A 24,792-nucleotide genomic window follows, 5' to 3' on the forward strand; every position below is an offset into this window, starting at 1 on the left:
CAAGCACAGTTCATCCTATCATTTCTCTTTGGTTATAATTGGAAATTGATTTTAGTCTATTTGGTAAAAAAATAATAGAAGATTTTTCGGCTTTAGAGTCTGGACTCTGCGACAGGAGATGGTGAGAATTAAGCAGGTTTCCTCTTCCTATTTGCCTGTAAGGTGAACAGGTCCTAATACCCTTCTGAGCAGAACAGCAGTAAAGGATGATTCTCCTTTGATTGAATCTGATGTTGCTTACTCAGAAGCTGTAAAGAAGAGGAAGGCAAGCAGATGTCACTTATTTAAGTAGCAAGATACTTTGCAATCCTGTAGCCTGCTAATACGTATTTCATTTCTAGTTTTATATCTATTTAGAGAACTCTGACTGTTAGCCTGAATTAATACCTGAAATTAGATCATAAATTTTCTCTGTGTTACATTATTAAAGCAGAATTACCCAACAACGGAAGAGAGAAACTGTATTTCTGTGATTCAGAATTAGTAACATACCCTCTGGTGAAACTACAGCTTTGAAGGATGTGTGTGTTTTAAAGAACACCAGTTGGCTTGTTGACTCCAGCAGAAGAGAAACTGAGTATGCAGTGAAGAGCAGCAATGAAAGACCCAAGAGTAACTCAAAGAGCATAAAGCAGGTTTGGCAGGTCTTGAACTCTCTGAAAGCCCTTTTGAAATCTCTGGGAAATAAACAAAAGCAGACTTTTTCCTGAGGCTAAGTCCTGCTGTTAGAGGAAACTTTCTATGGTGGTTTTCTAAGATCAGCAGAAGAACAGCTGTGTGGAAATGCTTCTGACCCTTCCCTGGGCAGAGGAACCTCAGCTTGAGCAACCTGCACCCTGCTGCCCAGCAGGCTGGACAGAAGCTGCTGCAGATAAAGACCAACTCCTACAAACACTAGCCATGAAACCCAACTTCTTGCAGTTGTTAAAGCACCCAGCACATTCACAGAAATATCCATGCCTGAACAGAGGCTTTTGACTTGCCTAGTAAAGCCAGAGTGGCTGTTTCCAGGAGGCTGGGAACTGTTCTGAGCTGAGTACCCAGGGTTCCCCATCTCTCTCCAATTTAAATGACCAATTTACAGGCTCTTCTTCCTTCACAAGAACTCTGGCTTTACACAGAAGCATAGTAAGTCTTGTTTATCATTCTTTAGGTAATGTGTAGCCTGCAAGGAAATGTTCAAAAACTCTCAACCTTTAGATTAGCTGGTTCTCTGCTGGTAGCAACTGAAAAAGTATTTACAGTTTCAAGAATACAACCTAGTAGAAATGAAAACTGTCACATCCAAAGAGAAAGTAATGTGCTCAGTTCCCTAATGCTGCTCCATTTCCAGAGCCATACTCCAAACCATATCTAGAAAGTGTTATAAGGGTGTTCTTACCTGTCTCATATACCGCTTCAGATACGGACGTAAAGTGGTCTTCTACTGTGTACTGTGCCAGTTGGAGTGTGTCCAAACCTCGAACTGAATCATTTCCTCTAGTCCAGTAAAACATGACATCATTGATGTTATAACCCCCTGTAGTGATACACAAGCCAAAAAAAAGTGTTTATTTTACACAATAATTAATTTGTGTTGAGCACGCTTATGGTTCAGCTGTTTCTTCTTTGTCTGCCTGAAAGTACAATTAGACATAAACAATGACGGGGTTTGGCAGAGCGTAATGCCTATTTGCAACAAAACTCCCAATAAAATGTGAAGTCTTGTAATTTAAAAGCTGACTTTTCGGAGGTTGTCTTTTTTGTGTCTTTTATTCTAGTATAGATGACAAACTAGTAAAAGAAATTAGTACCACACGGTATTCTGAAGGCAAAAGCTTTTGTGCTTTAAAGAAATAGAGCTTTCATAAATTACAGCACTGCCAGCATTCAGACTAAACGTTAAGCATGCCCTTTGTCGCTTTCCAGGATGGTGTTTCTTGATGCAGTGCATTTGGTCCCCATTCCCCAAGAAATGAAGGAGTGAGGAGAGAAGCAGCGCTGCTGCGTGCAGGTGCTGTGCTCTAAACTGGGCTTGGGTCATCACTTGGGACTACATTTTGGCTTAGGAGCTTGGATGCTTCCCAAGGACACCAGCCTAAATGCTCATGTTTCTGCAGGCTCAACAGCATGGCACACTTCAGGGGCCCCAGGAGATTTCCTCTTAACCTTCAAGTAGTAATTAGGAGCTGAGACGGGACATGAATCATCTATCAGAAGGCAACTGTATTTTGCACATACTTGTCAATATGCAGCACAATCATAGCTAAAATACCTCTGTAGCTTTTTCCCATTATATTAAAAGGCAGGCAATTTTCAGACTAGTGTATATGATTAATTCAAGATTATGTTAATGTAATTTACATGTTAACAGGGAGCATTTGAACAGCTTTTCCTTTAGCTTAATTTGATCAATCATTCTTGTATTTGACAGACTTATATCGTGCAAGTTAATAGCTAAGCTTAGGGGACAGAAACATGAGCAGATGATTATATTTAGACTTCAGTCGATTGTAAGTAAATTACAGTGAGACAATAATGCAATACATTGCACAAGGGTATATGCTGCAAAAGGAACAAAGCTCTAGAATCACAGAAAAGAAGATGCATTAACATAAAAACGTCATTTTAATATTTTTAAGTTAATGGCTTTGCTTCTTGCAATGACAAAAAAGACCTAATTTCCTACAGCGATTTAATGTAAGAAAAACAGGCGTTCAGAAATTTCATTTCAAGGAAACACTGTGCTTGTTGCCTATTAAAGTGACAATTTCCACTGAAAATGCTTTCCCTGATGGTTCTTTAAATGCATATATTGTTTTCACTATCATTGGCAGTTTTTTGAAAAGGTATCGTGACCAGGAATTTCTGCTCACATTATCATATTTATAGCAATAAAAGCTAAAATACTGCTGTGTCAGAAAACTAAGCCAAAAGCATGTGCGTCCAAGCTAAGTTTTCGATTCCCTAAAACCACATGCTGGGAAATTTCCCAGATTTGGGAGACAAAAAAGAAAAGTAACATTTCCTATAAACAAATGATTGCATTGTCCTCAGTCAAAACAAAGGGGTTCATAGAAGCAGGTTTTATGCATGATTTCAGGCATGGATTCATTTTACTTTCTCTTAGTATAAATGAACTGCAGATATTTAAATAAAGTCTAAAGAACTAGAGAGCACCACAGTAAATTTTTACAAGATATTCAGTCTTCCAAGTTGTGTGAGATGGGAGAGGTGATAACAAGCATATCCCCAAATGGAGGTTGTTTTGCTTTAACAGAACCATTTTTGTTCCAAATTATTTTGATTAGTTGAACAATAGTAGGTTTTGGTCATCCTTACTATGAAAATTCTTTGCAAATATTAATTCAAAACTCTATTTGTGAAGAATTTTCTTGGGGAGAGTCTTCCCAATAGTCAGTAAAGTTAAACGGCACAGTGCAAAGTTATTCTTTATTCAGGGGATTAATATTTTACTAATTATAAAATGTTTCAAAAGTTAATAGAGACAAAATCCTTAAGCTGTGTTATTTGGCTTTTACAAATAATCTCCATTCTCTTTACATGACACTGAGTTTTCATTCTAACTAATTCCTCAAGCCCAAAATGTCTCATTCCTGTACTTTGTTGATACAAGTACAAGCAGCTAATGTCAACAGGGTTAACTACAGGAATAGTAAATTTTGGATTAAACATTCATAATGCCTAATACAAATGAGTTTCTTTACCTTTCTGTTGCTAATTTTAATTTCCCCTGATTGTCAAGCACAAGTTAAGTGCCTTCACATGGCTCTTCACTGAATAAGTGGTAAAGGACAAGTTCAAAAAGGAAATTAAATTTCAGAGACAGGCCCAAAATATGAATATGTATTTGGACTGGAGGCTGTGTGGGGGGAAAGATTGAGGAAAAAAGCCTTTAGCTCAGCGTGAATGAAAGGTGGTGCTCCCTACCACATGGGAGAGAGCATGAACCCCCTGGCAGCACCGACACAGGAGCCCTCTAAGTCCCATATGTCACGTCTGTCATATCAACAGAGTGGCAATTCTCTGTCTCCTAACATATGTCAGTACTACCTTCTAAAGTGTTGCAATAACAGGGGAAAAAAAACAACAAACATTTTGGCTGAGATGTATTTTGCTGCATAGAAAGTACAAGTCAATAAATGTTATTAACTAGTTACAGCAGAATATCACATTGCAAAGGCCACTAGGGTTGCTTTATTGTGTAAAGTCATTACTTGTCACATTTGTCTTTCCATTGGTAATCACTTGACAAAAAGCCTAACCTTTGTTTCAGCTCAAATATTTGCTACATATTTTACTCTTTATTTATAAACATCCATATTTGTGTGGATGTGTAGGTATGTTGCATTCACAATTCTTAATTCTAGGTGACAGTTTTTGCAAGCAGTATTCTAGGATGATGCCATTTTTCATCTATAAATTGACATAGCTTATCTCAAAGAAAATATTGCAGTGCACTGAAGAAAAAGACCCACAGCTAAACGCACACTGTTTCCTTTTGTATTTATTGCTTCTAGCTGTTTTCATCAAAACTAAACACCAGTGTCATGACAACATTTGTGAGGACATTACCATGTTTTCTCCTTGGACAAGAGACACTTGTGAGCTGTTGAAAAAGCAGATGGAATCATTCTGGAAAACGCTTATTTTCCATAATACAGCGAATTATTTTTTTAATCCTGTCAAATAAATTTTAAGTTCCTGTGGGACATATATTTCATTTTGGAACTAGAGAAAATACTAAATGACTCACTAGGCAATGCTGTTGATGTAAACCCATATATGTTGATTTTCCAATATGCTATGCCAAAGGAAATTAGAGATAATCCAAATTCTAATTCAAATCACTATTTATGAAACAGATCTTATAAAAGTGCTGATTCTAGAGGGGCTCCTGTGTGAGGAAGGTTTGGGGGTTTATTTTCTTTGTGTTTCTGTCCAAAATGAAACTTTGCAATCTTCTAATAGGTCATTATCAACAAGAGACAAAGAATACACACACATATTTCTGAAATTATAAAGAGTAAAACTTGACAAGTACTGAAAAACCTCCCAAAAGACTGAATATGTGTTGACATATACTAGAACATGTATTTTCATCTTACAGAATTGCTTATCCTTTTAGGTTATCCCATGCAGAAAATATTTTGCTAGAGCCTTGTCATATGACTTACAGAAAAAAGTTAATTAGAAACATGCATATTTGGGTTTTTGCAAAGTAACCATGTCTAAAAAGTATTAGAAAGCATATTTTAATGAAAATTATGAGGACATGGATTGATAAAATAAGAACTTATAAAGGTGTATTTAGTCTTGGTCCATCAACTGATGACATTTTTTTCCTAAGGCACTGCCACAGAGACAATTTAGTAATACCACGATCTTTACATACCCATTTCAGAATAGAACTGTCTATGAAATTACATTTTTTCAGTATGAAAACAGTAAATTAATTAAATATGAACTCTATGCCTTACAAATAAGCCTTATTCCACTATCATTCTCTCCTAAAGGAACTGTACCTCGGCGAGGGGAAATGCGTACTATCTGAAAGAGAAGAAAAATACATTTTCTCGGCTGTGCTGGAAGATGTCTGCTCTCAGAACTCCCCCTGAAGACCAACAGAATAACTGCAGGTTGTGTAGCAAAACCAAGCCTAAAATAATCTCCTGATATTTTGTTTAATCATTAATAGCATGGCAGCATTTCAGTACTCCCATGCTATCTTCAGTAATGCCTCCTGCATTTATCTTTTTATACAGATGCTATCGCAATTCAATAGGAACTGGTCACATACTGTGCCTTGGCTTTTTCAAAAACTCCAGCCTCTTTGATAATAATATCTACTAGCCTTTGAAGAAGATCACAGATCTTTTTCTAACTGTATAAAGATAGTAAGGATTAAGTGTCTTACAGCTTTCCAGTTGCAAAGTACACGTCTGCTTATCCATCGGATACTTGGTCAGATCCATGCTGCATGCAACAGTTGTGGTGATCCTTGAAAAAAAAAAGAGTATTGCTAATTATTAATGGGATAAAATTGTTCATCAGTAAAAATAAAAATAAGCCATGTATCCCTAGTAAACTAATATTTTCGGTCAATTATCTGTTGCAAGGGGGAAAAAAATCTAGTATTTACTGGTATCTAATGTGGAAGAGTAATAGCATCCCAAACAGGAAACCACTCCAGAACAGCTGAATTCTGTGGCAATCCAAAAAGCCCACCCTTGTTCCTTTCTCACACTGTGCATTTTCCTTTGCTGATATTTTGCAACATATTTTACAATTTTGTTATATTTATCAAAATCTATTATAAAGGATAATCTACAATAAATAATGCAAATCAACCATCACAGCTTGCTTTCCTCTTTGATGACTTCATTGAAAAACAACTGGAATGGCAAAATGCAATTCTTGCATTTGGCATAAAAGGGTCTATTTAGGGAAGAAAAGGAGACCTATTATTAAATGTAAGAACTTAATCATATTGGTCAATAACACTACATATTTGTAAAACTCTAAGATCATGCGTATTATACTTTTACACACAGAGTTTCTTAAGCATAAACTTATGCTAACCTGTAAAGTTTAAAATATAAGTACACGTCAAATATAAAGGCTGGTATGCAGTATATACATACCGTAGAGCATACAACACTGTTCCATTAGGGTATATTCTTATGAGACGATTCTCAACAGTGATATCATGAAGAAAAGACCTTTTCGAATCAACTATGAAGGTATCTGGTACCCAAAGCATTTCAACAAGCCGGCCATCTAAGCTTAAACTCTTATTACCATCGAAACAAAGTCTCTCATCAGTCCATCGTTGCCTTAGAAATATGGTAGCCGTGTAGTCCTGAAAGAGAAAAAACAAAATTATCATACAGAGCAAGCCTGTATTACATTCTGTTTTACAAAAGTATATGGAAACAGCTGTTGGGCACGAGTAGCCTGTGACTCCCCATGTTCTGTTCTTAAATGCTGGCACTCTGAGAGCAGTTGTACTGGCTCTTGCACTGCCAAATTTTCCAGCACTTGATGTGAGGTTGACATCATTAAAAAATATTATCTTGAGTAGACTTTTTTCTTGCAGTTATTGGAATTTTACAGTAAAAGCTGCTAGCCTAAGTCTGTGGCTATAAATCAGCTGAAGTCACCAGAGTTTTGTAAGCAGATAATCTGTCTCTGTAAATCATTAAATCTTGGAATGATTTATATAAGTTGTTGCAAACATCATTTTGTTCTCATAAACTACTAAATAATGCATTTTTTAAGAAAACTTTGGAAAAAGTTGTACAAATTCAGATAGACAAAAGGACAAAAGAAGTTAGTGGAATAGGAAGTGAATAATCTTTTAGCACAATTTATCCTTTCAGCATCACAAGGGAAACTGTACCAAATTTCCCAAGACCTTGAATATAGCTCTCAGCCCAATTCACCTTTTAATTCAGATATGCTTTGTAGTCTTATATGAAAATCATGCTATTTCTTAGCACTTCTTTTATGAACTTTCAATTTTATGGGGTGCTTTTATCAGGATGATAAGTTCATCTTAAGTACTGACCCTACTTTCCCCTTTCTAAATACTATCTAATGCTTACTAAGTACAGAGGGATTCTAATATTCAATTTCTGTGGAAACCTGAGTAATTAAATGGTGAGATACTTTTATGTATACATAAACTTTTTTTTTATATTTATATATGCAGACGCTTTTATATACACAAAAGCACACAAATATTTTCTAATATTGAATATCTGATTGATAAATTTTGCCTTTTATTTCTATGTACCAATCGAGAGTATCTTTAATTAGAAAAGTAAACTCCATTTCATAGTTTGTTCAAAAATATACAAATTTAATGAAACACAGCTGGAATAAATTAATGTGGGACAGTAAGAGGAAAATATACTAGTTCAGCTTTGTCCAATCACAAGGAAAGGGAGTGGCTTCAAAGTCACACGAATATATCTTTAACTCTCTGAAATGCATAAAGATTTAGACATTCAATCTGGAAAATAAAGACTGTTCTATATGCCTTCCACAATGATTAATAGTCAGTAGCAAATTTCTGTTTGTATCTGTGAGAGGTGTGATTTACACCTGAATTTCTCCACTTATTATAGTGCTATAACCGCTATCTGTAGTGAAAAATAAAATTCCATCTCCTGACACACACTGACTGCACAAGGCAAAAAGCGTCAAAGTCTCATTGCCAGCAGCTGTAAACACACCAACAAGCAAAACAAAACAGATTGCAAAAGCTACAATACCATATTTATTTCTGATATCGTATCAATGCTTGCAATATCCAGACTCATTCCAACTGACACAGGACCATCTGCAAAAAAGAGAAAGTCAGAGTCCAGCACAAAGTTTTTTAATACTCAGTGTTCAGGAGAACTGGTTAGAAAGTCTTCCACTATATGATCTGGTTTTTTCTAAATGTTCAAAGGAAATTTTTTAAAGGAAATAATCCTCAAACTTAGGCTATGAAAGGATTGTAACAATTTCATAACCAAAACACAATACTTCTAGACTAACAGTATCTTGGTTTTTAATAAATATACTTTATTTCCTGAATATTTCCTGGTTTATATGATTTACTTTTTTTCCAGAAACAAGGTGCTGAGGAAAATGTTGCACAACAAGGTGTGTAAGGCACAATCCCCATGGAACATCACACCCTTCCACTCCGAGGTGCAGAGCAGTGGAAAGAATCCTTCTAGTTGTAACATCTGGTCCATCAGATGTTAGTGAACTAAGGGGTTGCATCTGGCAATGTCACATGGTTAACATCCAGATGGGATAGCTGAGTGACTTTATTTACTGGCTGTTTAAAAATATATTGTCTATATTATGTCACTGCATTTTAATTTCTTGCTTTTGACCATTAGCAGTTAACTTGGGATTTAAATACTTGCATTTATAAAGGAAAATTAGTCATTTTATTCTCCTTTTAATATCCATAGCAGCTGAAGGTTTATTCACTGTGATTAAATACCTAAGTAGTTGTCATTGTAATGTTAGTATGTTCAGATTCTTGTTTCCTTGTGAATACATTTTACAGTGTCAGAAGGAAGATCATCGTCTGTGTTTTAAAATGCTGAAATTATGCAGAGCTTTCATGGGAACATGACATTATTCCTGGTTGAATATGTGCAGAATAATTAACCGAGTACATGTACAAGGAAATTCATATTAAATAAGTGCATCTCTCCAAGTAATTGAGAAGCAGAGAATGCAGTACTGAGAAATCAGGTATTTTAGATAAGATCTAAGTAGCTGATGGTGCCAGTATACCACAGGCATGCTACTGAAACCCTCTCTTGGCTCCTTGCAATGTATTAGATATAGATGCCCCTAAATGGCATCTAGAGGAAGGTGGGGTCCAGCTTTACCCCACTGACTTGCACTAACAAAAAACATCTTTCTAAGTGGTGTAAATGCATTGGTATGTTTATTTTTTTCCAAAATAATTTCCATTTGTAATGCACGTGTCAGCATTGTTAAACATCTGGCACTTCCAAAAGAATCTATAAATGCTTTGTTCTGGACTCAGTTGAAACTTCAAATATAAAGCTCCAGCTTAAAGTGGGACTGCGGGCTTGCAGCATTCCCTGATGGTAATCTATGTGTTGATTATGTACTATAAACTGTATATTGGAATTGGAAGAAATTGTTCATCTATTGGAAGGAGGCTTTGGAGCTTAACTTAGGAACAAGATTGTATGACTGAAAAGTTCTTAGACCACTGACAGATTGTTCTGTTTCTTTCCATTCTTTTCAGGTTTTGATATCCCAAGAATACATTTATATTTGTCCCTCAAGGGTTAAAAACTTGAACATCTAGGAAATTCTGCCCAACTTTCTAGCATGCAACAGCAGCAGAATTAATTGATACTTGTGCTTACCATTGTACTATATCATTATTACAATTAAATACTGCTAGCCTCAAAAGACATGTCAGATGCTCAAAAATTCTTAAATTTAAAAATAAGTGATTTATAATCCATTTTCTGGGAGATTTGTTGTTTGGGGTTTTTTTCCAAGCCTTCCTGCAGATTCCCATGTATCACTGTACCAGAGCATATTATTACCAACTGTCACACAAGAACCTGGGGGGGAACCTCATCATGCAAGACATACGCTTAATAATGGACCATCCTTGGGAGTTGACAGTGCAGTGTTCAGCTGGCTCTGTAGGAATTATGGCTGGGAATAATCAGATTCTTTCCTATTATATTTTATTGATAGGAATACTTAATCCTTGCCTAGTCAAAGTGATACAGATTAGGGGAAATGTTCATTAGCAACATTTCAGTATCATTAGTGCTATTGTTACACATCTGAGAGGACAAGCTGACTTTCCAGAATGATTACTAAAATTAAATTAGGTTTCATTTTTCTGGAAACAGACACAGGACTTTGTGCATTTCTTTCTTCTTTCTTTCCTGTTAAGGTATTTTTCAAAATATTACTGAGTAACACAACTGAAATGTAGTGTAGGTGACTCCCAACTACCAAAAGACATCTAGCTTAGATTAAGAGCTACTTCAGGCTCGAACTGATTGTCCTAGCACAGAGCTGCCTCGCAGTTCAAGTGCTAAGGAGTGGTAATGTAGTCAAGACAAAACCACCCAGCTCTGCTAACCATGACAGTCTTCACAACCCAAGAGCTTGTGCTGTGCAGCCAGCCTGTCAAGCCAAGCACTCAGGAAAGATCAGAAGCAAATTACATCCCCTCAGATACAGCATCATGCCAGGGAGGAATTGTGCAGGGGGAAATCACGGAAGGGTTCTTTAATAACACAATACAAGCTGCTGAGAATAACTTTGCTTTAACAGTTAATTAAATCATAAACTATTAATAGTTAAATGCTAAATTTCTTTTTTGCGTGTGAGGCTAAATGCAATTTATGGATCCTTACTAAGCAGATTATTAATAACAGAATTAGTCTCCCCATAATTATCCACCAGGGTTTTCCCTGAACTTCCTCTGAAAGGTCTGTTGACAGTGTCAGAAACAGGGCAGTAGACCAGATGAGGCAGTCGGTTCCTACATTTCCATGTTCGGCAGGAATTTTATGTAGAATGACAGCTTCAGAAAAAATTGACCGATCTTCGGAAGAAAACTGAAGTCAGTCTGTCCTGCATTAGTTATGAGAATCTTCAAAATATGGCAAATAAACACCAAAGGGTGTGCCTTGTTACAGCAATGGGTGCACAATCCAATTAACACATATTTTAACTTTTACTAAAATTTATGTACAAATCCTGTTACTTCATGTGCTTTACATATATTCACAGTAATACCATATGGGAAATTAGCCAGAAGAGTGCCAGATAGTGTACCTAAAAATTAAGTTTGGTTCACTTCAGTGATCACAGTCTGTTAATCTTTGTGCCAACAAAGTAAACCACCACTGTGTCACATACATATTTGTAACTTTGAAGACCTACTACTTAAATCAGTCTGCACTATTATGAACTGCTAGTGCTGAGCTATTAGCAATAGCTCTTTTTTATTTAGTTTAAGAAAACTTAAGATGACTCTGACATTCAGAAATACCTCAAAAGGGATGGCTTTTTGGAAAAACCCCTTATCCTTGCAGCAATATTGGATAAAATACTATGCAACTCTAACAGAGAATTAGAAGGAAAAGTATAACTAGAATAATTTATTATAATTTCATGAAAAACTGTTTTTTTCTGCCCGATTGACAGATTTGCTTTGGTTTAGAGTATTACGGGACTTTTAGATGAAGTGATAAATTAAGCTTGGATTTTTTTGGTGCATTTAACTTCCCAGCACAAGATATTTTTCTTGACAAGTACATGTTATATGAAGAGACTGGACAGATTAAGACAGGCCTTTTGACAGATCCCAACTTTAATTTTTGATAAGAAGACATCAGAAGACAGCTTCAATCCTATTTGTTCACATCAGTGATCTTTAGTCAGTGACGTAGCTTCGCTGGTACAGTTTGTGAATAAGACAAAAATTGGTGGGGAACGTAATAACAGCTTGTTAAATCATTTGTCAAAAAACCCACTTTAATACAGCCAAGTGCCAGCAATTAATGTGGGGACAAATAATGCAGGCAATATGTACAGGATAGGAAACTATCATGGCAAGGAGTGCCTTTGAGAAGGATTTAGAGGTTGTCACAGATAACCATTTCAACATGATCTTTCCGCATTATGCTTTGGCAGAAGCACTATTGCAGGGGAGAGCAATACACAGAATTAAGTTATCTTGCAATCTAGACTGTACTGGCAAGACTGTTACAAGATTACTGTGACAAGATTTGTTTTCCACATTTGAATTTAAAAAGCAAAAACCTGTACAAATAGCAGACAGTTCAACTGAGAGAGAAGACAAAAACATCTGGAAGCTTAGTATCAAAGCTTGTAACATGAAAATTAAGGAACAGCATTTACTCAGCTCCTCAAAGAGAAGACAGAGAGGTGACTTGCCCAGTGTCACTAAGTGCACAGAAACGGTATCCAGTAGCAAGCTGTACACATTCTTTGACTAACCAAAGCAAGATCCCAGTTGATGGAAGCCAGAGACAATATGAAACTTCAAATAAATTTATCTTTGTCTAATTGAGCCTAATCACTTCATTCACATCACTTGAGTTCATCATTTAGAGTCTCTAGAACTCAGCATTTAGGGGCAGAGGAGAAAAAACCAATAAATCTGCATGCAGGAAGCTGGGTTTGGTGGCAATGATAGTCTCATAATGTCTCTTATCTCCATGGGAAAGGAAGGAAAGTCTACATTACCATCTGTATGCTGAAGTCTATAGATTTGCACCAAGTCGTTGATTTATTAAATCACAATTTTAAGGATTCAGTAGAGATTCAAAAAATATTTTTCCCAAATATACAACTGGCCAGACACATTCTGGGCTTTTTGCCTTTCTCTGAAGGCTAATTGGTACATAAAGTAGCCAGATTATGGTTATTTGGTGTTTCTCTTTCATGTACTCTGTGAGCTTGTCTCACTAAATCAAAGGGTCTTAGACACAGCTAATATTCTGATGTCTCCTGGTCTCTTTTGGGGGTAAACTGTAAAATTCTGAGGACTAAAATGCCTTCATCTAATTAAACTCATAGAACTTAACATAAAAAACATCTGAGAAAAAATTGATTGGTTTTACATAGAAGGTTGGACTCAAATTTAATTTGCTTCCTTGAATTAAAACCTTAAGACCATGAAACGTATTACTCATTACAAGGCTAAGGAAAATAAACTTTTAAATATAGTTTAGAATAACTGATTTAAATATGACACTTGTCTATACCACTTGAAAGCAGCTTCCATATTCAAATATACTTAGCTGTGACCTTTTCCTAGTCTCTCACTTTTTAATGAGAACACTTTAATTATCACATTCAATCACAGAACAAAATCTATTTGTATAAAATTATTTACAAGATTTAATGCATCTCTTAACAACTCCATGAGCCTGATCCAAGGCTCACTGAAGTCAGCAGGAATTGCTCGTTAATTCAGAGAGGTTTGGCACAGCACCTAAAGTTATAAAATTGGCCTACACAGTTTCAGCAGAAAACCTGGTGTTGAAATCAGCTTGTATTACTGAGATAAAGTTTCAGGGTTATGTGGGACATTTAAAGGCAATAACTATGCATTTTTAAATCCCTTATGTCAGCTTTTCTATAGAAGACTTTCACATCTATCTAAAAGTCTAAGATGGATATTATTACGATAAGGGGTACTCTCTACTAACACTCCTACAGAAGTATTTCATATTCCAGTACAAATAATGGATAAAATCATTCTAGAATAGGGTTTTTTTTTTAATTAATTAATGGAACTGCCTGGTTTTATCTGTTCCATTTATAAAGACTGAGCTGATTCATCACGCAAAAGAGGGATATAAAAATTCTACAGTTAAGGAAAAAGAACATTCTTAATAGTAATATTTGGATGAGGGCAGAGCCAAGCAACCAGTCCAGCTGGGATTCCTCTGTACTAAATACTGTGTAAAAGTAATGCCATAATTTGGTAACTGGCATGTGCCACACACCATGGACAAACATAAAATGCTCAGTAAATTTTACTTGTCTGCAAACCTTTGACATACTAAGACTGCTTTCAACTAATCTAATTTTATGCACCTATCTTAGACGCCTAGAGATGGGAATGACATTCTGTACTGGGCGTAAATGGCAGCCTTTGAGCAGCAAGGGTCTGGAGGGGTGACCTGAAGGGAGGAGTTGTCTTAAGGCAAGATTAATCCAGGCTTAAAATCTAGAAATCTATTCGTTCCCATCCAGGCAAGGAGAGAATCCAATTTTTGTGCTGTTATACAGTCACTGGATTCAAAGGAAAAATAGCTAGTGTCATTAACGGGGCATTGTGAGATGAGTTGTATCCTCTTAGGTAATTGCCAGTCACCTGCCAGTCCCAGCACAAGGACCAAACATGAACAAATAAGCAAATGGAGGGCTTATTAAACTAAACTTACGAGCTGCCGTAAGATTTCCTTGACTACTAAATACCTGTGTTCCTCCTGGCTCCAGGAAAAAAGGAATTTTATGATCATTTGTTTATACCTAATGCTTTCTTTTCAGGACTAACAAAACCCAACATTTTTCTAGATATTAAGGAATTCGGTGTCACTGATTTTGTAAGAGTACAATTGCATCTTGGCAGCAAGCATCCTTCAAAAAAATCCACATTTCCTGCCTGAAGAAAAATTTCAAGGACAAATAAGTTTGAGATTACTTTGAATTATGTTATTCTACATTCAAGCTAACCTCTGGCCCTCTCACACTTGATATAAATCACATTTCAGTGTTCCATTATGACTAGCTAACATTAAGCTCAAAGCATTTTAGATGCCAACAAATAATACCAACTAGTTTTATGACTAATTACTTTATGGATATTTATGAGTGCATATCTAACTGACCACACAAACAAACAAACATGCATACTTTCAAAAGCAAAGGTATCTTGAAGGAAAAAAAAAAAAAAAAAAAAGGAGCCAAATGTCTTAAAGGGCAGCTGGCTTTAGGATATTATTTTTAGATATTTCCATGTATCAACATACACCTACTAGGTTCCCATTTTATGCAAATCCTTTCATGCACTTCAGACAGCAAACATAGATCTTGGAATTAATATGCATATACATCCTTTTCTGTGCACATTTCTATAAATACAAGTTTACAAGTTTCCTTCTCAGAGTAAATCAGCACTGACAGATTGACACAGAACTGCGCGGGCTATATCGTATCAAAGAAATAAAGGATTTTGAGGGGACAACGAGGGTAAAAATAAATAGTCACAGAAGAGGTATAAATGACTAAATTGCTGTAGCCGTTGATGTAATTCTGAGTAAAGCCAGTTATACTGAAATCTTTCTCACAAAGAACAGATACAAGGTACACCAGTTGCAGGCAGATAATCTCCATAGAAATAAGGAAGCTATTACATGGAACAAAGCTAGGATAGCTGTGGTCACACAGATCAGTACAATCCACTGATTTCTTCAAGTGAGGATTCAGGTGGTTTACTACCTCTGCTTCTGAGAGAAGGAATAGCTCCTCCTAGATCTACATCTCATCCAAGCTGCAGCCCACCTTGTCAGTAACAGAGAGGGGTCAGGGCTGCACAGACACCACTCCCCACCCCAAGCATACATGCCTATCTTACACAGAAAATGATCCCAAATGACCTTGCAAAAAGCTAGAGATCAAAAAAAAAAAAAAAAAAAAAAAAAAGGATAAACACTTCCTGGGACATCCTAACCTAAATGATTCCTGCAAAAAGTAATTTCTCACAAAACCACCAACCCTGACAGCACGAATAAAATACATTTTTCAGATTCTCATCCCATTCCTTCAGCAGTAGGGCTCATATAGATCCTGATCCAGTGTTTGCACACCTGAGCTGTGGTGAGCATATGCAGCAATAGTGGCACTATCTGAAAATGCTAGACTGGCTCTGCATATGACATAGAAGATCTGCACTTGAGCTCCTCTGGGATTTGGAAGCAAACACAGAAAGTCCTTAGCATCTCTCTGAACAAAATTCACAGGCAGAAAAAGAGCTATAGTTTTGCTGCATTACTACAGCTGAGAAAAAAATTAGCTCACATTAGAAAACAGAGATTTGTAACTCAAAAGTGCTTTACTGTTGGTCTTGAATACTATCACAGGATTTTGCAATTAAATTCTGTTTGTGCCTACCAAAGCACATCCATCATGGCAGTGCCAAAGTATCTCTAGTACTAGCATTAAGTAATGAACAAAATATATTAATGGCCACTGAACATATTTTCCATTATGCACCATCTCCAATGAGAAGGTGTTAGTTTATTTATTAGGATTACTTCCATTTTGTGGAAAATCTTCTTAGACTATGTAAATACTTTACAGCAGTTTTATCAGCAGCTGAGACAATTAGAATAATACCAAACAAATTAAATAGGTTTCCCTTTCTCCTAAACCTAAAATACAGATTGATCTTAATATTTTTATGAAATGAATTCAGAAATTGCACATGATATGGAATGCCCTTATTGAACAGGCTGATACTCTCACCAGGTATTTGGATGGCAAGAGGTAACAGTATGGTCTGAGAAACTCTTTAGTCAATCATTTTTAAGCAGGATATGAAGGGATATCAAAGTCATTTGAAACCTTTAATGATTCTGAATACCTAACTGAAGAACTATCATCTAGCACCCACTGCAAGTTTATTTTCTGAGAGACATGTGGTGCTGAGCATCTTTGCAGCATGCAGAATGCTTTTTTTTCTTCCGGAGTTCTGCAGTTATTCCAGGCACATATCTTCACCCTACATCATAACTCTTCAGTATTTCTGATACATGTAATAGCCTGATTCAAGTAAGGAAGATGTCTGTCACTGAGACTCCAGGTGCCTAACATTCATTGCATTGCAGGAAAGTAAAATTGGCCTTTGTGCAGTGGACTATATGGGTCTTCTAACCTGGTGACCATGACCTTCTGATACAGGAAACTTGCATTTTTGATTCATTTTTCCTCACAATTCTACAGTGAACCAGTTCAGTGATCTTTAAAACCTGAGGCAAGAAGCATTTATGAAATAATTCTCTTGCGTTCTTATAGTAGATCACTTAACACTTGATATAGTAACAAGCTTTGCCTGTGCTTTTATGAACAGTTTGATATATAAAGCTTTATCTTTAATCAAAACTTTTTATAGTTATTATTTACGAAATTAGAGGAAATTGTGCTTTTAAATAGGCAAGGCATGACAGCTTATTTCACAGAGAACACATTAACATTGACAGTCAAGTTTCTAACAGAGTCTGGAAGTTTTGTTTGTGAATGCCTGGAATATATATATTTCACCTTGGGCCACAAAAGCTATTACGCTACATCTTATTATATCATAGTACATCATGTATAATCAGATCAGTCACTGTCAAACACTGGAGGAAAAAAAGTACAGCAAAAAAAACATTCATTGCTAAGTTTCAGATACTGCATTACGTTGTGACTCAATCTTATGGAAACAGCTTTTCTACTTACTATCAAAAAATGGACGTAGATACTTGTTGTATCCTTTTATTATTTTTTGTATAGTTGGAGGTAGAATTTCACCTTTTCCTTCAGCTTCAGAAATTTGCATTGACCTAAAAGGGGTTAAAACAGTGAGAATGTTTTAAAAGAACATCATCAATTATTATAGAGATGACATTTCAGAAAAATACTGTATTCGTTTCAAGGTTACTGATGATTATCGCCCATCAAATAACATACCATGAAACATTTGTACATATGCGTTTCACAGCACCATAGACAGTGTTCTAGAAAACATCAGGTTTTATAATGTGCATTAGTCTCTTCTTGGAAGAAAATACCATTTTTACATCTTAAAGCCTACCATTTCTTAACACCTCACCTTAGGAAACAGTTCAAATCTTCTTTAATACCTTCTCTGTAAATAGGGCATTACTATTATAATCTAGGAACGTGGGAAAACTGTTGGCTGTTTATTTCAGCATTTAAAATTAAGCTTCTTTTTACATAATGAAATACATTCAATTTAGCTCCTAGAGAGAGGCAGAAACCAGCCTCAGAGATTAGTGCATAAAACCACTTTTAAAATCCTGCTTTTATAACACAGTTTTTAAACAGGCTACAGAAATAACCTTGTTGGGCAAAATTAGTGAAGCATAGTGAGAATGCAAACCACTGCTTTGTTTGAAGCAACCACAAATATAAGCCACAGAAGCTAAATGTAAATAAGCAAGTAATTTTAAAAGCCCATTTTTACCCTGGGGCCCCTGCAACAGCCTCATGGAGAAGTCCACTGGAAGATGACTAAAGAGACTAGAGAAGATACATACCAGCATTACCACTCCTTACTTAGACCACATCAGTATTCACTTTTATATATTCCCCTTTGCCTTTTATAGGTCTTTATGGCTAGCAGCTGTGGGAGGGCACCTGGGATCATTAAGGGCTGTTACATGGAGAGTAGCAGTTCCATAGCAATAGATACCTTTGCCCTTCGTTTCTGCCTAACCGCTAAGGTGAGCACCCAAGTGCAAGCAGGGTGTGCTCACCCATCACAGATTCAGGCTATACTCTTCATAAATTAAAATGCAAGTGTTACTGACTGCTTGTTGCCAATAATTTCAGAAAAGTCGGGGTATGACTTTAATTATGAAGCTGAAAAGCAAATAATTGATTGACTCAAGGAAGCCCAGCTGGCTGCAGGCAGAAGCATTGTCTCTGCTAATGGAGAACAGCTACCTATACATTCACCAGGAGAGGGTCTCTGCTTTTTACCATACACATCAAAAGTGACTGGTTGCCCGAAGGAACCAGCTTTAATCCTTTGTTCTCCTGCAGAAGGCATGAGTTGTAGCTGTGGTGGCTCAGTACTGGTGAGAAGAATGTAAGTACAAGTTAATGGGTAAAGCGTCTTTCTCAGACCTGTCCAATCCTCGCTGAATTTCTTCTTTCCAATTTTTACTAGAGCTGTTTCTGAGAACTCTGCTTGCTCTTCCTAATGATGCTTCAAGGTCTCCTGTAGCTTTCTAAAGCTTGTTCCTTTGATTTTTAATTTTCTGAGAGACCTTGAGCTGTTTTGTCAGGAATTTGTAGTTTTCATCCACTAAGAATAATCCAGTATCTTAGATTGGCAAAACTTAAATGCTAAGATGATCTCACCAAATGCATGTGGCCAAATCACACTGTGGTTTGCAACATGGTGTCTGCTGTCCTGAAGCACTGCTATTGCTGTGTGATTTTTCTGTTCACTAGGCCCTATTCCCACAAAAGTAGCTGTTTTTCATTAGCAGTCTTCTAACTCGTGTAGCTGAGATATTTGAATGGTTCTATTTATTTTCCTTATGTTGTTCCTGGTTTTATTCATTTATTTCTAGAGAACTATGTTATTACTTAACGTAGATGAGGTATTAAGTAATTCCATCACTGAAATAAGGAATATTTCTCCTGTAAGTTGTGTCCTAAAGAAAAAAGCATAGTCACATTGAGTTAAAATGTGAATCTAAATAAAAGGGCCAGTTTTACGTTGCACAAAAGTGTTGGAATTAGAAACGTACTTGAATTTAATTCAGTTCTTAAATACTGTACTTGCAATAGATATTTCTGCTTTTGTAATTTGCATGTAACTTTAGCTAAGAGTTCAATGAGCTGCATGAGTTTAATTTCACAGATTTACTGCATTCTTCATGAATAACTTTTACAACCTCTGAAACAATAAAATAAAACTTGTCTCTTTTCCACTACAAGGATATAATAGTGTTGTGGTGGTCAGTATGCAACTACAGAGTGATCTGCTGCATTACCATTGACTGCTATTTTCTAAAATATATCTTAAATATTTGGCATTGTTGAATGGAAGTCCTTTCCTTAAGTCACCTGTGGAAATAATTCTTTATTTCCCTCAATAATACATAATGTGTAGCCTTTGGTCTTTGATTTTTATGGGTAAGTAAGAACTTGTTGGCATGGAAAAGTGGTTGTGCAGCAATTGAGGCTGTGAATTAATGGGGCACTGTCCCTTGTATGCTGTTTTGCCATACAACCTTTGAGAAGTCTTATCACGTTAAGCCAATATATGAGAGGAATCTGATGCCTCATAAATGTGAGTGTGAGGTGATACCATCTTGGTAACTTTGGGGATACTTAGAAGCAGCTTGTCAGTGTTGAAAGGTAAGGAATCTATAAATGTTATGTGCCTAAAGTGGATTTGCTTATCAGCATTTCAAGTGAGGATGCCCTGTTTCTTTTAAAGTGTTCTTCAACTCATGTGCCCCATTCATCACCAAACAACTGCACACATTCCTATATTCTGTCATACAGCCTTATGCAGGGATCACAAAGGATAAAAATAAAAGCTGAGTCTCATTCTTCTTATGCATGTACATCTTCTCATCAATGCACCTAAGCTTGTCTTTTACCCAGTATTTGTCTTGTTATATTTAACTAACTGCATATGTTTTAGTTCCTCCATTTTCTTAATGTATTTGAAATGCATAGGCATGCATCTAAGTACGGAATTGTCTTGAAACAGCTGTTCCAGCCACCGAGAATAGGCTTTTACAGAAGAAAACGGAATATGTATTTGACAGCTGGGAATATCTGTGTGTTCTGGGTTGTCAATGTATAATACATGTTTAATCTCTTCAGGTTCAATGATGCATTCTTGCTTTTATAAAAGCTGAATCATAATTATTTAATTTCTTTAGTTGTAATTATGGCTTAAAAACTTAATATTTTTTACAGGCTAGGCTGAACTTGATATGTACAACAACTGCTTGTTATTTAAGATACTTCTAAGTCAGTGTTTTAAGAGAATTGAGTAAATGGAGGAGGAAGAGGACATGTCTGCCCCAAACAATAGTATACATCACCACTTAAAACATAAGTATAGCCAAGACACATGTACAGGAGTATCTTTCCTGGCTATTTTTTGTCACAAGTTATGTATTATGAAACAGGCATAAACACCTTAGAACTGAGAGAAGGGAAAAACAAAATGCCAAATACAGTCTGTGAGCAAGCTTTTGAGACACCCCCCTCAGGAAAAGCTAGGGAAAAATAGCTGTTTTCAGGCAATCCACTGACAGGCAAAGGGTTTACTGATGTAAACAAAGAGGTTACTTCTTGTTTTGCACTCAAGGTCCTCAAGGACACAGGCTTTTGTATGGTCTCCGTAGGTGAACTGCAGAAGAATTACCTATGTCACCGATTAATTCTCTGCTTCAGAACAGCCAGTACCCTCACTGATTTTTGGTTAATTGGTAAGGCTGAAACATTAGCATTATGATACCTTTTACCAGATATAAGAATAAATACTTAAACAATGTAAGTGCCCCTAAACTCAGACAAGAAAAAAAAAACATTAAAAATCCCACAAAATAAATGGGAGCCCTTCTTGGGATCAAACAGCAGATATTTACTCAAGCTAATCCCTGATAATGAATCTATTCATTACTCTGATCAATTTCCCTTAATTTCTTCATTTCTACTTTTTAATAAAAATATTTCTGGGAAACTGATCCAGGCAATGCCCTGGATATAGACTTCAGCATGTGTGTCTATGATGTAATTGTAGTGTAATTTAATGAAAGCAAAATTAAGAAATGTCATTCAAGAAGGGGGAACTAGAAATCAAGGTGAAACCTGATAGTCTGGTGTGACATTGTTAGCATGTGTGTCGTGACAGATCATGTCTTCTGTATATATATATAAGGAAGATGAGTCTCTGTCTGCCTATAAACTTAAAAAACCACCACCAAACAACATTATTCGTTATAAAGTACTCTGTAGAGGAAAGTCTCTTCACGCATTAGCCAGAGCTTACACAAGTGGGCTGTCAGAGGGGCCAGCTGTGGAGCAACCCTTGCCCTTGCTTCTGTGCACCTCAGTCCTTAGATATTGCTTAGAACTGTTTCTCTGTTTCAGCACCAAGCAGCATATTTTTTGTTTTAAGCACCACTTTCACTATACCTTCCTGATGTGTGTACTGGAAAAAAGCATTTTTGTGCCTAAGCATCACCTTGGCTGTGAGATAGCCAAGGGGCAGAGCTGCATTTTAGCCTGTGTTTGGATTTGGGTACAACATGACTGCATCAGCTCAATACTGTGCATTTGTGTCCAAGCTAAATAGGTGCAATGCATGCATATGATTCCCATGGATGCTATACAGGAGTTAACTGTCTGTGATTCTGGATACTCTTAGCCATGTGAAGCTGTAAGAGGATTTGCAAAGTCTGCCTGATAATAATGAAAGCAATTATATACTGCAGGCTGAACTTCTCAAGGAAATTAGCTTCCTTGTTACTTAGATGCTTCTGAAATTTTGTTGGTCTCTTAGCAGTGTTTTATTACTGCAAAGCCATGAATCATGCAGTGATTATAGAGTGTGAGAAGTCACAGCTGACAAGGAAAGAACGTGGAATCAGAGCAAGTGTGTTCTGAACAAAGATCTCTTTATAGCACTGGAGAAGGTGGGGGAGATGAATGCTTTAAACTCTGTTTCAGGGGACTCTTTTCACTTGCCCTCACAAGTGGAGGCTTTATCTAAACATATGTTTGCACACTCACTTGAACCAAAACTCAGGCAGAATCTTACCTTAAGGATTTTACTGGGAGACTAAACAGGTTAGGTAATTCTACACAAAATTGCCTAATAGACTTTAAATACCTCAGTTAAAGGTGGTAGTGACTATGTTTAACCTGTCCATGCTTACCTTTTCTTATTGGAATTACTTACAAAGAATAGTTTTTCCCCATTTTTATCTAAGGAATATATTTTCAGTGCTCCATTTCTATCTTAAGTTTTTTTTGTCATGGCAACTGCACTGTTAGCAGGGTTACTGGTACACAGAAGGGATTGGTTTCACCTTTCAGCTTAACACAACTAAGCTTTCCTAAAGACTTCATGACTTCATCAGAGAATAAGACAACAACATTTTAATCAGGTAAATCTTTTTAAGACACTCTCCTTTAGTAATGAATGCACAATGATGACTCTACTACCTCAACCTTACAGTACATTAGTGGACTGTGTGCCTCTGTCCTTGAGCAAGGTACTGTGCTCCAGGCAAGGACCCATCTAAATTTGCGCCCTTCTAAATCTGCTAAGCATCTGATGATATTCACACTCTTTACACAGTAATCCTTCATTTGAAGGATGATTTGCTTAAATTAAATGCCTTCCCCCCCCCCCCCCTCCCCCCCTTCCCCATCAGTCTTCTCAATGAAAAAAATCTGTCACCCAGTCAAGGTAACCGAGATGATTCGTGAAGGAGTTCAGTCCTATATTTCTGTTAATATTCCAGTTGTTTAATCTTTTTAAGAGGCAAGATTCAACTGTCTATATTTGTCTCTGTTACCTGCTCAGATATATTTCTAATTAAAAGCAAATTGATTATAAACCAACAGACACTATTATAAGTTGAAGAAATAAGATTTTTTAGCAAATATTTCTTACCTACACATCATCAATAAAAAAAGGGCTCTGAGACTCCAGTATTTAAGACTGCACATTGTCAGGTGTGGCTTCAAAAGCTCTTGTAGCCCCTAAAAAAAGTGCAGAGGCAATGTTTTACAACACATTTGCATTTCAAATACACAAATTTCACAAGGTTTTCAACACTACTATATCTTGAATGGCTGCTGCCATAAATCTATTAGTAAATATTGATAATAATAAAAAACCTCAAAACATAAAAGAAAAATATCAGCAATAATTTAACTTACCAATAGAAGCTGCATTCCAGTGTACTACAGCTCTTTCATTTTTGCATCTGTCCTTTAAATATTAGGAAAAGTAATTGTTTTGAAAAATAATGCAATCATGCAGGAGAGTCATAAACAGAGTTTTGTGTCTGCTATTCATGCTTGTAAATTAGTGTCTCTGGCATATCAGTGCACTCCTCTGAATGGAAAATATATAACTCCATCTTATAACACAGCTGTTCAAGAGCACCATTTCTGGCACATGGGTAGCGACAATACCTATGATGCATATCTTTGGTAAGCTTTTTGTTAATGACGAAAATCTAAATGATATGTTTCTGCCTCTAGCTATTAAAAAAAGATCCTTTGACTGTATATAAATAATCATAAATAACCATCCACATCCATCAAAATGCTTGGCTGAGGCAAGATGTTTTCTTCTGAATGGGATTTCTTTGCCTTTGTCGGTATGATTCACATCCATAATGGTTATTTTAAGTAATCTGTCAGCACTGTAATCCATTTCTGGATGAAAAGAGTATCAGTCAATATTTTAATGCATTCATGCAACAGATCTGAAATTCATGGAGTAAGCATACTTTAGCTATACTTGATCAAAGCACATAAATGTTATTTTAAGACTTGCTTCAAAACACAAAAAAAACCCCAAAAAACCCTACATGACAGGAACCTTACCCAGAATCTGCAAAACAGCTGTTAAATGTTACTATATACAAATGAAATATTTTGTAGGTTTTAGAAAGGGGCAATCAAACAATACTATTTTTGGTGTCCAGAATATATTTTGCAGGAGTCTCTTGCACTTCAATTTCACGATAAATTACAAACAGTAAAGAATTTGAAGCTTCACAACTTGAAGCTTTGTTTCACCATCCTTCCATTCCCAATGCAAAACTCTAGTGAACTTTTTCTACCCCAAAGTAATTTTTCTTTCAGTCTATAGTTCTAGTAAGACCAACACAAGTGGTATTGACTTAAATTAACGCAGTGTAAATGGTACCTGACTTGTATGTA

The 24,792-nt window shown here is 36.3% G+C and overlaps 1 protein-coding gene across 1 annotated transcript in view; it reads right to left on the bottom strand.

Annotated features, from left to right (window-relative positions):
• LOC115608329 (gamma-aminobutyric acid receptor subunit pi-like) overlaps positions 1–23,811 on the bottom strand; it is a 39,137-nt gene extending 15,326 nt beyond the window's left edge. Inside the window, exons 1-7 of the mRNA XM_030487039.1 lie at positions 23,779–23,811; positions 23,510–23,598; positions 17,566–17,669; positions 8,280–8,347; positions 6,645–6,862; positions 5,918–6,000; positions 1,382–1,519 (exon numbers count right to left, since the gene is read on the bottom strand). Of these exons, the coding sequence (XP_030342899.1) occupies positions 1,382–1,519; positions 5,918–6,000; positions 6,645–6,862; positions 8,280–8,347; positions 17,566–17,669; positions 23,510–23,598; positions 23,779–23,793 (715 nt within the window). The 5' untranslated portion in view covers positions 23,794–23,811. The remainder of the gene's footprint in view (positions 1–1,381; positions 1,520–5,917; positions 6,001–6,644; positions 6,863–8,279; positions 8,348–17,565; positions 17,670–23,509; positions 23,599–23,778) is intronic.
• Positions 23,812–24,792: the final 981 nt, after the last annotated feature.

This window comes from Strigops habroptila, chromosome 5 (genome assembly GCF_004027225.2).
Source record: "Strigops habroptila isolate Jane chromosome 5, bStrHab1.2.pri, whole genome shotgun sequence".
Classification (NCBI taxonomy): Eukaryota; Metazoa; Chordata; class Aves; order Psittaciformes; family Psittacidae; genus Strigops; species Strigops habroptila.